This window comes from Pogona vitticeps, chromosome 2, assembly GCF_051106095.1.
Source record: "Pogona vitticeps strain Pit_001003342236 chromosome 2, PviZW2.1, whole genome shotgun sequence".
NCBI lineage: Eukaryota > Metazoa > Chordata > Lepidosauria > Squamata > Agamidae > Pogona > Pogona vitticeps.
Genome location: NC_135784.1, coordinates 215,427,069 through 215,441,772, shown reverse-complemented (window position 1 = coordinate 215,441,772; position 14,704 = coordinate 215,427,069). Strand labels below are relative to the sequence as shown.

Sequence of the window (14,704 nt, the reverse complement as noted above, 5' to 3'; positions counted from 1 at the left end):
TCAAGTGTCCCCAGTTCAAAAAGATTGTATTCCCAGTTGTTCTCACTCAAGCCAGCTTTGCTTCCTTCTGTCCCTACCCCTGAGCCATATTTCATTCTTAATCAGTACTGGGCTTAGTCAACTTTGTTCCAATCTTTTTCAACCCAAGCTCAAGGAAGTGGGAGAACAAAACTGAGCAATTAAAATAGAGGTTTAGTGTTCAACCAGCTACTAGCCATCCGCCTACCTCCATCACCCTTCCTCTGCTATGCCACAGCATAATGCAGACACCTGCACAGTGCTCAGTAAGACTCTGTAAAGGAAGGCAGAGAGCATGCAAAATGGCTACACATAATCTTCTCTCTACCTGTTCCAACTTTAAAAAAAACCAAAAACTTTTCATGCACAAGAATTTGAAGTCAATTGCATTTATTTATGCCATTCATACACAGTGATTTTTATCATCATTGTCCCTTTTTTTAAAATGGTGTGTTGTTACGCTAAGTATTCTGAATAAGGGCCATTGATAATTTGCACCACTGATGCAACAGTATTTAACTGTATGGACGGTTCAGAGTCTGCGTTGCTCTGCTTCATCTTACAGGGAGAACGCACATGTAACAAATAAATACAGCTCTCCTAATTAGGAGAAAATGTCTATTTTACAAAAGAAATAAAGTTAGAAAATGTCAAGAGTAATGAAAGAAGAGAACAGTATCACTGCTGCCAAGAAAGGAAACAGCTGTTGCACACGGAGTATTAACGGACAGGTACTTCTACAGCTTCTTAGTTTGGGGTTTAAACATTGTTTTTTAAACCATGTTATTTCTACAATTTAAGGATGCATTTCAGTCTTCTGAAGTTTAGCCATTCTTTTTTTATCTGTTCTCAGCAACTGGCCACCATACAGATCTATACTCATGCACCACATTTTCTTCAGTTCTTTACAGCATGTTTTAAGATGCACACACATGATATAGCTAAGGGAGACAATGTGTTTTTCTAGATTACACAGAGTATGGATGCTATGACCCACACTAAGAACTGAGAGCATCCTAGGGCCCAGAACAATTGAGATCTTACATCAATATTTTGGCTAAGTGCCACATCATACAAGTCAGACATATCAGTGCATTGCCTGTATCCTGTATCAATTTTAGAAGGCTCTTGAGAATTCCACTGAGGGTACAGTTTTAGAAAGCTCTCCGGGATTCTACTGAGTACTTGCTCATCCTAAAACATTACACCTGTAATGCACAATGGCTCTTTCTTTACTCCCACAAGTAAACCTTATACATCAGTTATTGGAAACGCCTCTGGCTCCTGTTAGCCCTAGCCATGCTGATGTCCTTTGGAAACTACAATCTAACAACATCTAGAAGGCCAAACACATCTCACCCATCCTAAGTACAAGTTGCCTAAAGACTCTCAGCTCTTCTATGGCTCTGTGCAGTACTAAAACATAGCTAGAGATCCATATTGTCTATGACTGTGGGTTTCATACATCTCAATGAGAAATAATTTGAGAGAAAGAATAAGCAACCAATAAGGCAAACGGTATCAAACCAATCCATTTCTATACGTCACAAAAGAAGCATTCTGGTGGCAATGACAGACTGCTGACAACTGTTTCAGCCACGAGTTAGGATACACAAAGGATCTGTATGAGGAATGTCAAAATGAGTCCAAACCTATTTTAGTACTGAAGGGAGCTAACATCACACCCATCAGAACAAATAGAGACATCTTGCAAATGAAACAGCCCCGGGGCTATTTTTTTGCATCTCCAGCTTTCATGAGGGCCTTAATAGCCCTTGCGCGCATCTCAAGCTCCAGGAGCTCCAGCTGCTGTGCTGACGGCTGAATATCATCTGCTGGAGGAACAGCTAATGTTGCTCCCTTAGACTCCTTTGGGGAGGATGCAGCAAGCCCCAGGATCTCATTGACACTTTTCTCAATGTCCTTTTGAAGGTCATCTATCTGGCCATCTCCACTTCTGATTGTCTTTTCTGTCACATCTGGATTCTCTTCTTCGTTGCATGGGCCTTCAATGTCACTGTCATAGGCATCTGCATTGATGCTGAGAACATCACTATCTTCTCCTTTTCCTGAAACTTAAGTAGAAAGAAATTCAGAAGCCGAACACAAAGAACTGCGTTTCACCTTGCAAAAATACTGCCTGCATGCACAAATACTCCCTTGCACAGATTTAAAGTATAGGAAAGGTCATCTATAAATTAAAAACAACAGTTTCTCTCTCTTCTGCCCTCCCCCTAAATTAAGACTGATTTAATTTAGACAAGTTTTAATGCATTTTTATTCCAATTTAGAAGAACATGCAGTAGACCAAAGCAGCAGTGCTTGGAAAATTTATTCCATCGTATGGAATTGCATGATCTATTTTCCTAATTAAAATGTCATAAGGTTTTATATCACAAGGACGCGCCTGCATTACAAAATGAAAGTTGATGTGGAGAGCCTTGGGACCAACTACTGTTTATTATTTTAGAAGTAAAGTTAATTCCTGTAGTACAGCTTAAAAATTGTCATAGAAATTACTTTATACACTGTAACAAAAATAATACAGTTTATCAGTGCCCTGATATACTTATTAGAGACGTTGGTGGAAAGAATTTAAGATGGAATATTTTAGTTTAATTTATCTTGAGAACAATTAGGACAATCTTATTTGGTCAGTTTTGGTTAAAAACATTGGATGTGATCTGAAAAACATTGGATGTGATCTCCAAGGCCCAGACATTGTGTGTACATTGTCTTTAAAAGCTAGTTCTGTAGCTCATGCTGCTTTTCCAAGGCAGAATAACTGTGTGGCATGATAAACTGGTATTCTTCACATACCAGTCCCAAACCCCCTTAGGTACACAGAACTTTGAAACTAAGCTAAGGATTTTAATAAAGTCTGAACAGAACTTGAGGCAAGCAACTAATTACACATCTCCAATTTTCTAAAAAAACATTGTAACAATAATACATCGAGTTCTTTGACAACTTGTCCTTGGATAAGCAATTACATATTTTTTGAAGTTCCTTCATTAAATATTTATCTTGGTGATGTGCCCAACAGAGCTTTTTAATCCAGAAAAACAGCAGTATATAAATGTAAGTGTATATTATTTATTTATTTATTTATTTTATTTATATCCCGCCTATCTGGTCTTGCGACCACTCTATATATATTACAGTGTATAAATGTAAGAAATGCTTTGTCAAACAGGCCACAGGCCCAAGAGGTCCAGTACTTCATTGCCACCTGTAACCAATCAGATGATCTTGGGAAGTGAATGAGAAAAAGATGGCAAAGACCAACTCTTGCCGCTTGTCTCCAATATGGATATTCCGTTCACAGATATTATGGTTAACCACCATTGATAATATCTTCAAATAATTCGTTTAAAACATGTGTTAGCAATGTGTCACCCACATGGCCCCCAAGGTCATTTTTGCACCCCTCCCAGGGAAGGGGGCTGAAAACCATACACATACATTTCAGCAGTAGCCCAGGAAATCCCCACTTATAACAAGCTTTTAAAATTATGCTTGCTTTGAGTGATTAAGGAAAAGTTTGCATGAAAATTTCACCAGGAAACTCTGAACGCTCTCCTTAAACCAAGCAAAATAAATGGGGATTTCAGTGGCACAATTTGTTGCTGAATTTGTCAGTGAAGTAACAGATGGGTGCACCACTGTTACTTCACTACCTAAAGGTGAAACTGGTCGCCAGACTCATCAAAACTGCCCAGGTCTTATCTAAAATCTTTAATATGAATAGCTATCATCACCATCTGTAGCAGCAAATACCAAAATTATGCACCGGCTAAGCATATCTCTCCATCTGAACTACATTTCTTGTCAATTTCTGTTCAATGCTCATATTCTTAACATCTTGTGTATAATTTTATCAATCTCAACAAAGCTTCAGCTTCTTAAATCTTTCTTCATGCTCATCCCTGATTGTTTTATTTCCCCTGCAACATATTTTCACTGAATGAGAACAACACATTAATAATCTAATATCCAATCAGCATTCAAATTAGTATGACTCCCACCCACCCCTTTATGGCCTCTAATCCAGAGTGGCCAACTTCTAGATGTCCAACTGCTACACATGGCTATCTCTGGACCTCAGAGAGCTGTCTTTATCCCTCAATACCCATATTTCTTTTTATATCAAAAGACAACATGTACCATCCAGGGAAGACAGAGCAACGGCTCTACCATGATTCCTCCACAATCCCCCGAGCTGTTTTAGGATGAGGAGAGGACATTTTTTCAAAGCTTTCACAATCCTGAAAGTTGCGTCCTTCAGTGAGGACCTGACATGGATGAGGAATGAATGGGCCATGCAGATCCTCCCAGATAGCATCCCTTCCCTAAAAGCTGGCCAAATGAATCATACATACCAGCTATACAAACATCTGTTTGGGACTATGGATTTCTGGATACAATGTTTCTTCTGACTGAGTATGACTTTTTGGCCACAATGACTGTTGTACTGCTTGACTTTGGGCTGTGTCTCTGGATCTCCAACACCTTGTTTACCTAACTCTCTGGTAGGACTCTTATTTCTTGACCAAGGGACCAGCCCTCCTGAGGACCAGGAAAAGTGGAGTTGATTGGATGTTACGTCTGGTTTTGAGAAAACAACCCCACACATAAAAATGTGTAAGGGGGTATGGAAATAATGGCTGGCCACACTCTTTACAAGGAATGAGTACATTCTGAACAGCACATTTTAATTATAAATGTGAGCTTGCTCTAAGCTGACATTTTGTATTGGCCAGGAAAATTAGTGATTAAATTCTAAGTCTGGCGTTTTATTACTGTTAAGGCCCAATATTCCATCCTGCTTTCGTTCCTTAGGAGGCAACAGTACCTGATGACGTTTGTTTCACACCTACCTAATCTCCTGATATGGGGATTGTCCAAGCGGCATTTCACGGGCCACTTCCCATATAGGTAGAGAGCTTAGTATTTTGATTAACTCAGTACTATTTATTTTCCAGTCTTCAGCTGAAGCAATCTTTCAACATTCCCTGAACTGTAAGCTATTGCCAGGATTGTGATTTAAATAAAAATCATATTTTTATTATTAATTTTAAAAACCTGATTTTTAAAAATTTAAAATGTGCTTTAATAATGATTTAAATCAATCTGATTTTTAAAATCATTGATTTTTATCCACCCCGTGTGTGTGTGTTATACATATTGAATGGTTAAGGGCTGTTTTTAAAGTGCTTGATGTATATCAACTCGGTAATCTTTACAATAACCATGTAAAGGTGGGGTTAGTGTAATCTGATGAAGATGGGGGGTCTGAGGCTAAAAAATATGTTTTCTTTGAAGTATTTTCAGTGTTTATTAAATACAAAACAAAAGCAAAGAGAGAGAGAGAGAGAGGGGGGTTGTGGCACCTTAAAGACTAATTACTATATTTTAATGTAAGCTACTGTAACTCTTTTAACCCTCCTCTTGTTAATCTTTTAACCCTCCTCTTCAGTGCTGGGTGCTGCTGGCAGGGCCATATGTTGAAGCAGCCACTGCCCTTTCCTCAACTGGGCTCGTGGGCTTCGGACCCCGCCCCCTTCCACACCAACGCTTCCCCCTTCACTGCTGCCGTTGTTTCCTGCAAAACAAACCCAGCGCCCGCCACCCCCGACGGGAGCCTCAGCCCAGGCACCGCCACTGGAGGAACCCAAGCCACCACCGTGGCGCCTCCTGGCAGCAGCGGAAGCACCTCTGGAGGAAGTGGCCCCAGGTACATTTAAAGAAGGGGAAGGAGAACGGGAATAATTTAATAATAATAAATAAAATAAATTATGGTAATTGAATAAATGATCGTTGTTCTTGAAAAAAATAAAACATCCCCCGAAAATAAGCCCTAATGCATTTTTAAAGCAAAAAATAATATAAGACCTTGTCTTATTTTCAGGCAAACATGGTATTTACCCTTGCAGACATGGACACAGTAAGTGTAATTATTTTCTGCTGATCCAAAGTAGTAACAGAAAAAAATCCTTTCAGATATTAACATTCCAAGCATTAATATTATATTCCCTAGAGTGGATCTTCTGACGAACTTAAGAGCTGGAACCTATCTATACACTTAGCGAGTACAGGAACAAGATAGTAGGAAACAGTAATCATGTTTCTCTGAATATAAATTTTATATTTGTTGTATTTTTGTCAATACACCTACTTTTTAAAAGTTAAAAGCTATACTGTTTCACCTCACTTTGCACTGCTTTGGGTTCACTGACTGAACTGAAAAAGAATATGTCGACCTGTTGGGGAGCTGGGCAAAGTGAAGACTAGGAGTGGGCAGAGTGGTGATCTGGTAACCCAATCAGACTTCTCCTACCAAATGTATATCAACTATCCTGCTACGTTAGTAGATGGTGGCAACTACAAATTTGTTGGGGCATTTTAAGTTAGGTAAACTCAATCTCATTCTTTTATCATTCTTTCTACTGTTGGGAATAGCCTGTCTAATCTCGCACAGTAAGGATGGCACATTGATCAATGAACAGTTACACACCAACTAATTACCTGTTATTTGATGATGGTCACATATTACATGAAGCCAAGAATCCCTCTATGAGGTGGGGCGTGGCCTTTTAAAAACTTTTCATTATGCTGTAATTTGTTACAAGACAGCTCATACTTTTACCCTGACAACAATGAGGAACAAATCAGCAGCATAGCAAAGCTTATTCCATTAGCCACCTTGGGTTCTTTTTAAGGAGAAAGATGGAATAAAAATATTTAAAATAAATAAATATTTTAAATATTAATAATTTGCTCATATCTTTTCATATGATCTGTGTGTGATAGGTAAGAATCATGTGATAGACTGGACTGAGGTCTAGCAACCTGAAGAGTTCATTTCCCTACTTTATAATGACATTGAAATACTGTAACTTGTTCTTCTAATTATCTTATATGGAAAATTAAACTAACTTATTTGTTATTCTTATAAACAAAATACCAGCTGGCTGGACAACTCTGTGATTTACGTTTCTGGCTGAGGAGCCAGAAGGTGGGAGTTTGATTCCTTGCTGTGCCTCTTGTGAGCAGAGCCAGCCTGTGTGGCTTTGGGCAAGCTGCACAGTACCAGGATGCTCCCGGAAGAGAATGGTAAATCACTTCTGAGCTTTCTCTACCTGGAAAACCCTGAAAAGGGTTGCCATTGATCAGAACCGACTTTTTCCATTTTGACCAATTTTGACCAATTAATATGATCAAATAAACTTACCATACACAGCAGGATCAGATCTGAATGCTACACAAAGTTACTTGGAAGTGAATTATAATCATGGGTGAGGCTGACTGGACAATGAAATTATAGCTTACCCATGTAAAAAACGTAATCAGATCGAACACCATAGACAGAAATGTATTACTGCCTCAAAAACACAATATTTAATAAAATAGTCAATCCACATATTCATCTGGAAGTTTTTACATGATGAGACATTAAAGGATCTACATGCGTATAGGAACCAATATTTTTTAATGTATTTGAAACGGAGGTATTAAATATTCATAGTGAAACGCATCAACTTATAAGTCTAGACAAAAATCGGAATGCACTACCTATACTAAAAAGGGATCTACAAAGCCTGCTTACTCACTGGTACATCTTAAAGGACATATAGCCTATTATGTTCCAAGATCAATATGTTGATATTCAGGAGATATGCTACGTGCAATGTTTTTAAAGAGACAATGAGAAAAAGATTGTCAAAAATTTACTCTTGGCAAAAGCAAACAATTAAAATACACAAGTCCTCAATTTACAGCAGTAGGTCACAGCATTCTATTCCTTTGTAAAATGCAACAAGGCACATGTACTCTCAGCAGTCCTGATTCACACATTTAGAAAATATTTGGGGAAATGGTTTATATTTGGCTATTTGAACCACACTGACGACAAGATGAATGTCACTAAACAGTGACCAAGATTATTATTGAAATGGGTTTAAAAATACAAACTAACACCAGATAGCTCCACTGGAGGAAAAGACTAAAGTTACATTGCACTAATTTTAAATCTCTTGTACTCCATTTATGATAATAAAAGGATAGCACTAGACCAGAACACCTAGAAATAATTATGTGCTTTATCAATACTTTCCTGTCATTTTCTTTCTTTGGGATTCTGTTTATAATGAACTTTTCCCCATTTGGACTAAAATATTTTCTCTTTCCGGACTGATTTTAAAAAAAAAAAACATAATTAGCCATTGCCTTTTCTGTCACTGTGACTTTCAGATCTCTAAAGCAGGAAGTGTTACTAACCTACTCCTATTGCTCACCAGCCCCACAGTCACTGATACAGTGGGGTCTTGACTTAAGAACGGCTCGAGTTAAGAACATTTTGACTTAAGAACCACTCTCATAGGAAAATATTGACTTGACTTACATAATTAGATTTGAGTTAAGAACTGAAAAAAACCCACGTGGGAGGCAGGGAAAGTGCAAAATTTGAACTTTCAGTTAACTGTTGGCCAGTGAAAAGGGTGCCTGTCTGCTTCCTCACTCCTCCCAGCGTTTAGAGAGTGGACTGGGAGACAGTCTTCAGACTGCCTGGTACTTGTACTGCCTGGACTGTATTTTCCCTGCCTTCCCTGAACCTTTCTTGACCTAAGAAAAAAAGAAACAAAATATCCCCCTCTAGTGGTCGAAGGCAGAATAGCAGCTTCCCATTACAGTAGTTTCTATGGACGGAAAAGAGCAGATACGGATCAAATGGTTTTCAATGCATTCCTATGGGAAATGCAGATTTGACCTGAGAACTTTTTTACTTGAGAACCGCCTTCCAATACGGATTAAGTTCTCAAGTCAAGACCCCACTGTATACTGTAAACTAATGCAAAACTGTCTTGGAATTGCCCTTCCTGGGGACCAAAGGAGTTCAGTCTTATGAAGGTTTTGGTTCTAAAGGGAGCACTGGCTGAATTAGCACTAAGTAGAAAACCCAAATGTCCTTCACATTAAGAATGGCCAAGTGGCAACTTGTAGAGTGGTTCCAGTCTTCAAACAATCTTTGGCTCCCAAGAGGTTTTCCGAAATGAAAAGTGAAAGGAAGCAATGGCTCTCCTATCTGTTCCATATGTCTTTAACTGCACTGCTATGTCATGTATTTTCTAGAAAAGCAAAATACCCATCATCCATCTGCCACCAGAAGGTATATTTTGAGAATCATATTAACTCCTTAATGTTCCTTATTAGCCCAGACATTTTGTCTTATCTCTGTTGAGTCCTTACTTAAAGATTGGGCCAAGTATACCAACTGGGAAGGGGAAAATACCTCTGATTTCCAGGATACTTTGCAGAGAATGGAATGACTTCCAAGAATTCAGAAACTTCCTACCTTGTGCTGTGTGCTAATCTGCAGCATATATTGCAAACTGCACATTCAGCACAGATTTAGCAGCTGGGGGGAACAGTAGGACTTACTGTATTTTTCTGTTTATAAGACACCCCCCCCACTTTTCTAACCCAAAACCTAAGAAATCCTAACTTAGATTTGAGTATTCAAGTCTCTGGGCTCAGTCCCTGTTGTATCGGATCACTGCCTATAGCTCCACCTCCAATGAGGTGTGTTCCAATGTTCAGCATCAGCTGACATCAGTTCCATAAGGCTCATGATTGGAGGAAGCTAAGTCTCCTGACTGTAGGAAGCTAAGCCTCGTGACTGAAGGAAGCCTGTTTGTTGAGGGAAGATATGGGCCATTTTGTTCTCTCCTCAGCTTACTTCTGTGTATAAGATGACCTTCAATTTTTAGTCTAAAGATTTTAGACAAAGGTATTGTCTTATACACGAAAAAATACAATCAATCCAGTAGAATATCTGCAGCCATTTCTAGTAAGCAGCTGAATGCATCATAGGTTTAGCCTTGACCACTACTTGCTCCATGGCCACAAGTGCAGAAAGGATATGGGGCTGCATCTCAGATTTTGAGGTTCACCTGCATGCTGTAAAAGCATAGTTTTGCGAACCACTAAAGCAGTGTTAGTGTTTCTCGCTGGAGGTGTATGGAGATATTTTTCCAAATGCAAAAGTCATGAAGAGAAGACCCCAAAACAAGACAAAAACAAAGGTGAGGATGGAAAGAGGCAGAGTGATGGAGAAAGGGAAATTGGTATAGGACGCTCATTCTGAAACCTGAGCATCCAGATGTTAACTGCACCTTTCAGAAGCCACACGCAAAACGGCCAACAGTCAGTGATCCTGGGACTTATTATCATCCCTGAGCATCCAGGTTTGAAAACCACTACTATAGCATACTGAACATCCCAATCCAATGCTTTAGACTTTATATGCAGCACAGAAGCCTGAATAGTTGGTGTTATGGCCCTACTGACACACTCCTTACTTGTAAGCCACCACCATGACAATATGTTACTGACAGCCTGTATCAGCCTACCACTAGAACAGGGGTGAGCAATTAATTTCTATAGGTGGCCACATGAAAAATCTGAACTGTGTTCGGGAGCCGAACCAACTTTACTTAAAAATAAAATGAAACAGGGATGTTATGATTGTTTTTATTTTAAACTTGTTAATCTTCACAAATACTAAAGAGGTTTTTGCGTTATGTTAAAGATAAGCAACTGATCAAATTTAGACAAAAAAGCTATAAATGGTTTTCATGTTCAATTTGTTCAGTGAGAGAAATCCAGTCTGTTGAACAAGTGCTTGAACACCGGACTGAAGTGACGACCAGCGGGCTGGACAGGAGCGGTTCACGGACCGTATGTGGCTCTCAGACCGCACTTTGCCCAGGTTTGCACTAGAGGATGTTTCTACTGTATCCACACTCAACTACTATGAACACCAGTTCAGGGGTTGGGAAGAAGAAAAGTAGGGAGAAGGCACTTCCTATTTCTTCTCCAAAGCCCAGAAATACAGAACATAACAAAATCTTGAGAAAATAAGTGGCAGTTTTGCAATTGCATACTTTGAGTGATTTTTTTAAACAGTACAGTCAAATGCCCAAATAATTAAAATAAAGTTTTTAAAGGAGTTGGGAGGAGAGCAAGGAAATGAAACAATTTCACAAAATTTAGAAATCAAAGTCATTGAAACTTTATTAGTTACATGTTACTTATTTGCCTGACTAGAGTGTAACGTTTCAGAACATAGAGAGAGGCAGTAGAGAGAAAATGATTTCATAAGACTAGCATGCTTACAACTTGCTAATACACAGCCTTTCACTTTTGCAAAATTGCAACAGTAATTTTTCATTATACTCTGTCTTATAATGAAAATTCTGTGCCCAACACACACTAGTCTTTACTTATTCTGAAAAATTCTGAAAACAAAAGGTTCTCCAAGCATGTTAAATATTTCACTGCTTCTGGCACAAATAGTGTACCATATCACAAGACTAACTACCTATATGTGTGTGAGGGTTTCTTTTGGAGAAACGGGTGAAGGAGCAAAAGGGATCTCACACACACAAAAAAAGCACCATTCTCTGCTTGAACTTTTTATGCAACACTTTCCATTCACAGCAAGTTCTGAGCAAAGACCGAGCACCAGAATACATATGACTAAAATTAATCTGCACTGGTTCCAGAATGAGTTCAAGCAAGACTGCTTTTCCTCTCAAGTAAAAATGAAGAGGGAAGGCTTTAAAAATTCTACTCAGGTTTCAAATCTTTTTTTTGAAGGAAATGTCGTTAATTTTCCCTGTGTGTGTATGTGTGTGTGTGTGTGCAAGTTCAAGTGTGTGTGCCTGGGTATTGTTTTTACGAGTTGGGAAGAAAATCTTTAGAAAAACATATTTCCTTTGACTTTTTATGATATAACTGGTATCTGGAGGGGAAAGAAAAATCAATACAGAACACTAAGAGAAATGTATAATAAATGCTCTTCCCTTCTAAAGTAGGAGATAACATTTCTTAAAGTAACTGGAAAGTAAACCACTCTACCAGTTTTATAAAAACCAAGAATATATTTAGACAATTAGGAACAATTATAGTCTATAAACAGAAGTCCTATTGAAGCTTTCAGGACACACAAAAAAGGAGTGAGGACGTTCTTCATCCCACCATTCTTTTCACAGAGCAGTACTCTAAAAAGGAGTACTGTACCTCTGCTATGTGTGGAGACTTTCTATATGACTCAAAACCCTGGAAGTAAACCCCAGTTTTCCAGTCATGTAGAATGGCTACACATATAATGTGCTCAGCTCTCTTCAGGACTGTTACTTTCCTCTTGGTGATAGGAAAAAAAGCTAGACTAGCTAGACTAACATGCTTCCTTTCCTCATATGTACAGGTTATGCCTATCCAAAAAAACCTATCCAAAAAGCCTATCCAAAAAAAACCTGAAAGCCGTTCATCCTGTGCTGAATTGGTGCAGAAAAGTATTTTTAGTAGAAAAGCCACACTTTCATCAGAACCAGATCAATGAGCAGGAATTCAACCAAACATTGGCAGTCTTGGGATGCTGCATGCAAGCTAAGGATCTCAGCTTAATAAACCACACTGTACACACAGACTCCCATCTCACTTCATTCCTTCCTTTGTGAGAATGGAAAAACAAACGTAAAATAATAGCTTTGCATAATGCACCAACCTCGGATGTAGTTATAATTTAATTGGAATGTGTCCAAACAAGCCAGCATTGGAAACAGCTGGGCTGGACTTGATGACCCAGGGGTCCCTTCCAGCTTTGCAGTTCAAAGATGATGATGATGATGATTCAGAGTGACTAGCCTAATTATTGTGTGTGTGGGGGGGGAACAAATGAGAAACTTAGTTGTGTGACCTATAAGTAAAGTTGAAAAGCAGAGGTGATACCTTTATTGAGTCACCAACATATTTTTTAGAAGGAGAAAAACATTAAGCATTCAACTCCTTCAGACTTTTTCATACGGCTGGATGTTATAACACCTGGGAAGGAGAGAAGCAGAAAAGGCCAGTAATCTTCCCAGTCAGATGTTCATGGCATGAAAGATTGCAGTCTCCAAAATGGAGGCTGCAAGCCTGGAGAGCCAGCTAGAAGCATTATTTATTTATTTATTTATTTATTTATTTATTTATTTATTTATTTATTTATTTATTTATTCATTCATTCATTCATTCATTCATTCATTCATTCATTCATTCATTCATTCATTCCCCGCCTATCTAGTCAATTGTGACCACTCTAGGCGGCTTACAACACACACTAAAAAATTAAACAAATAACATATCATAAATATAACATACGCTGGGCACCTTTAAAACCCAATTAAAAACATGGCTGTTTATTCAGGCCTTCCCTCCAGCCAACTCTTGATTTTTTTCTTACTTTTCCTTTTTATCTTTACTGCTGTTCTTGTTTGATTATTATGTATTTGTCTATGTTTTATTATTTGATTTTATATTTGGAAGCCGCCTAGAGTGGTCCGGTGGGCCAGATAGGCGGGGTATAAATTAATTAATTAAATAAATAAATAATTAAATAAATAAATAAATAAATAAATAAAATAATTAAAAGATAGAATACATTTTTTCCCAAAGATGGTGAAAAACAGGGTATATTATAGCAGAAAGAAAAAATAATAATTAAGTATTAGGTGGAAAGGGGGAAGGCCTGCCTGAACATCCATGTTTTCAGTTGTTTCTTGAAAATCCCCAGTGAGGGAGCTGCGCGAATATCAGGAGGTAAGTTGTTCCAGAGGCAAGGAGCCACCGCCGAGAAGGCCCGGTTTCTTGTTTTTTCCTTCCGGGCCTCCCTCGGCGTTAGGCTCCTCAGCCTCACCTCCTGGCTCGCACGAGTGACACGGGTAGAACTGGGTGGGAGTAAGCGGAACCGAATGGGCAGCCAACGCGGAACCGAATGGGCAGCCAATGCAGCGCGGCCAGAATAGGAGAAATGTGATGGTATCTTCGCGCTCCACTTAGGAGTCTGGCCGCTGCATTCTGCACCATTTGGAGTTTCCGCATCAGCCTCCAAAGTAGCCCCACGTAGAGCGCGTTACAGTGGTCTAATCTTGAGATTACGAGTGCATGGACCAAGGTGGTGAGCGCCCCCACATCGAGATAGGGTCTCAGCCGGGCTATCCGCCAGAGATGAAAAAAGGCGGTGCGGACCACCGACGCCACCTGAGTCTCCATGGAGAGCGCCAGGTCCAGATGGAGACCCAGACTGTGAACCCCACTCCTTGCGGCAAAGGTCACCCCCCTAACAAGAGTCACCCAAGCCGCCAACAGTGGGGGCACCCACCCTCAAGACCTCCGTCTTGTCCGGGTTCAGGCTCAGCCCGTTCTCCTGCATCCACTCCAGTACGGTCCCCAGGCAGCGCTGAGGGACAGGACGGCATCACCTGCAGTTGGTGTAAAGGAGATGTAGAGCTGGGTGTCATCCGCATACTGATGACACGACGCCCCACATCTCCTGATGACCCCACCTAGCGGCCTCATAAAGATATTAAACAGCATTGGGGAGATAATCGACCCCTGTGGAACCCCACAATTGAGACTCCACGGGGCCGAGACACTCTCCCCAAGCTGAACTCTCTGGGGGTGGTCCCCCAAGAAGGAACGGAGCCAGGCAAGCGCCAGGCCACCAATTCCCAGCTCGGAGAGCCTCCCAAGGAGGATATCGTGGTCGACGGTATCGAAGGCCACTGAGATGTCGAGAAGGACTAACAGAGAAGTTTTTCCCCTGTCAGCCTCCCTCAATAGGTCATCGTACAGGGTGACC

At 39.8% G+C, this 14,704-nt stretch overlaps 1 protein-coding gene across 1 annotated transcript in view; it reads right to left on the bottom strand.

Annotated features, from left to right (window-relative positions):
• Window positions 1-391: 391 nt before the first annotated feature.
• Window positions 392-14,704, bottom strand: part of CAAP1 (caspase activity and apoptosis inhibitor 1) — a 50,234-nt gene continuing 35,921 nt past the window's right edge. Inside the window, exon 6 of the mRNA XM_072992040.2 lies at window positions 392-2,093. Coding sequence (XP_072848141.2) covers window positions 1,750-2,093 — 344 coding nt within the window. The 3' untranslated portion in view covers window positions 392-1,749. The remainder of the gene's footprint in view (window positions 2,094-14,704) is intronic.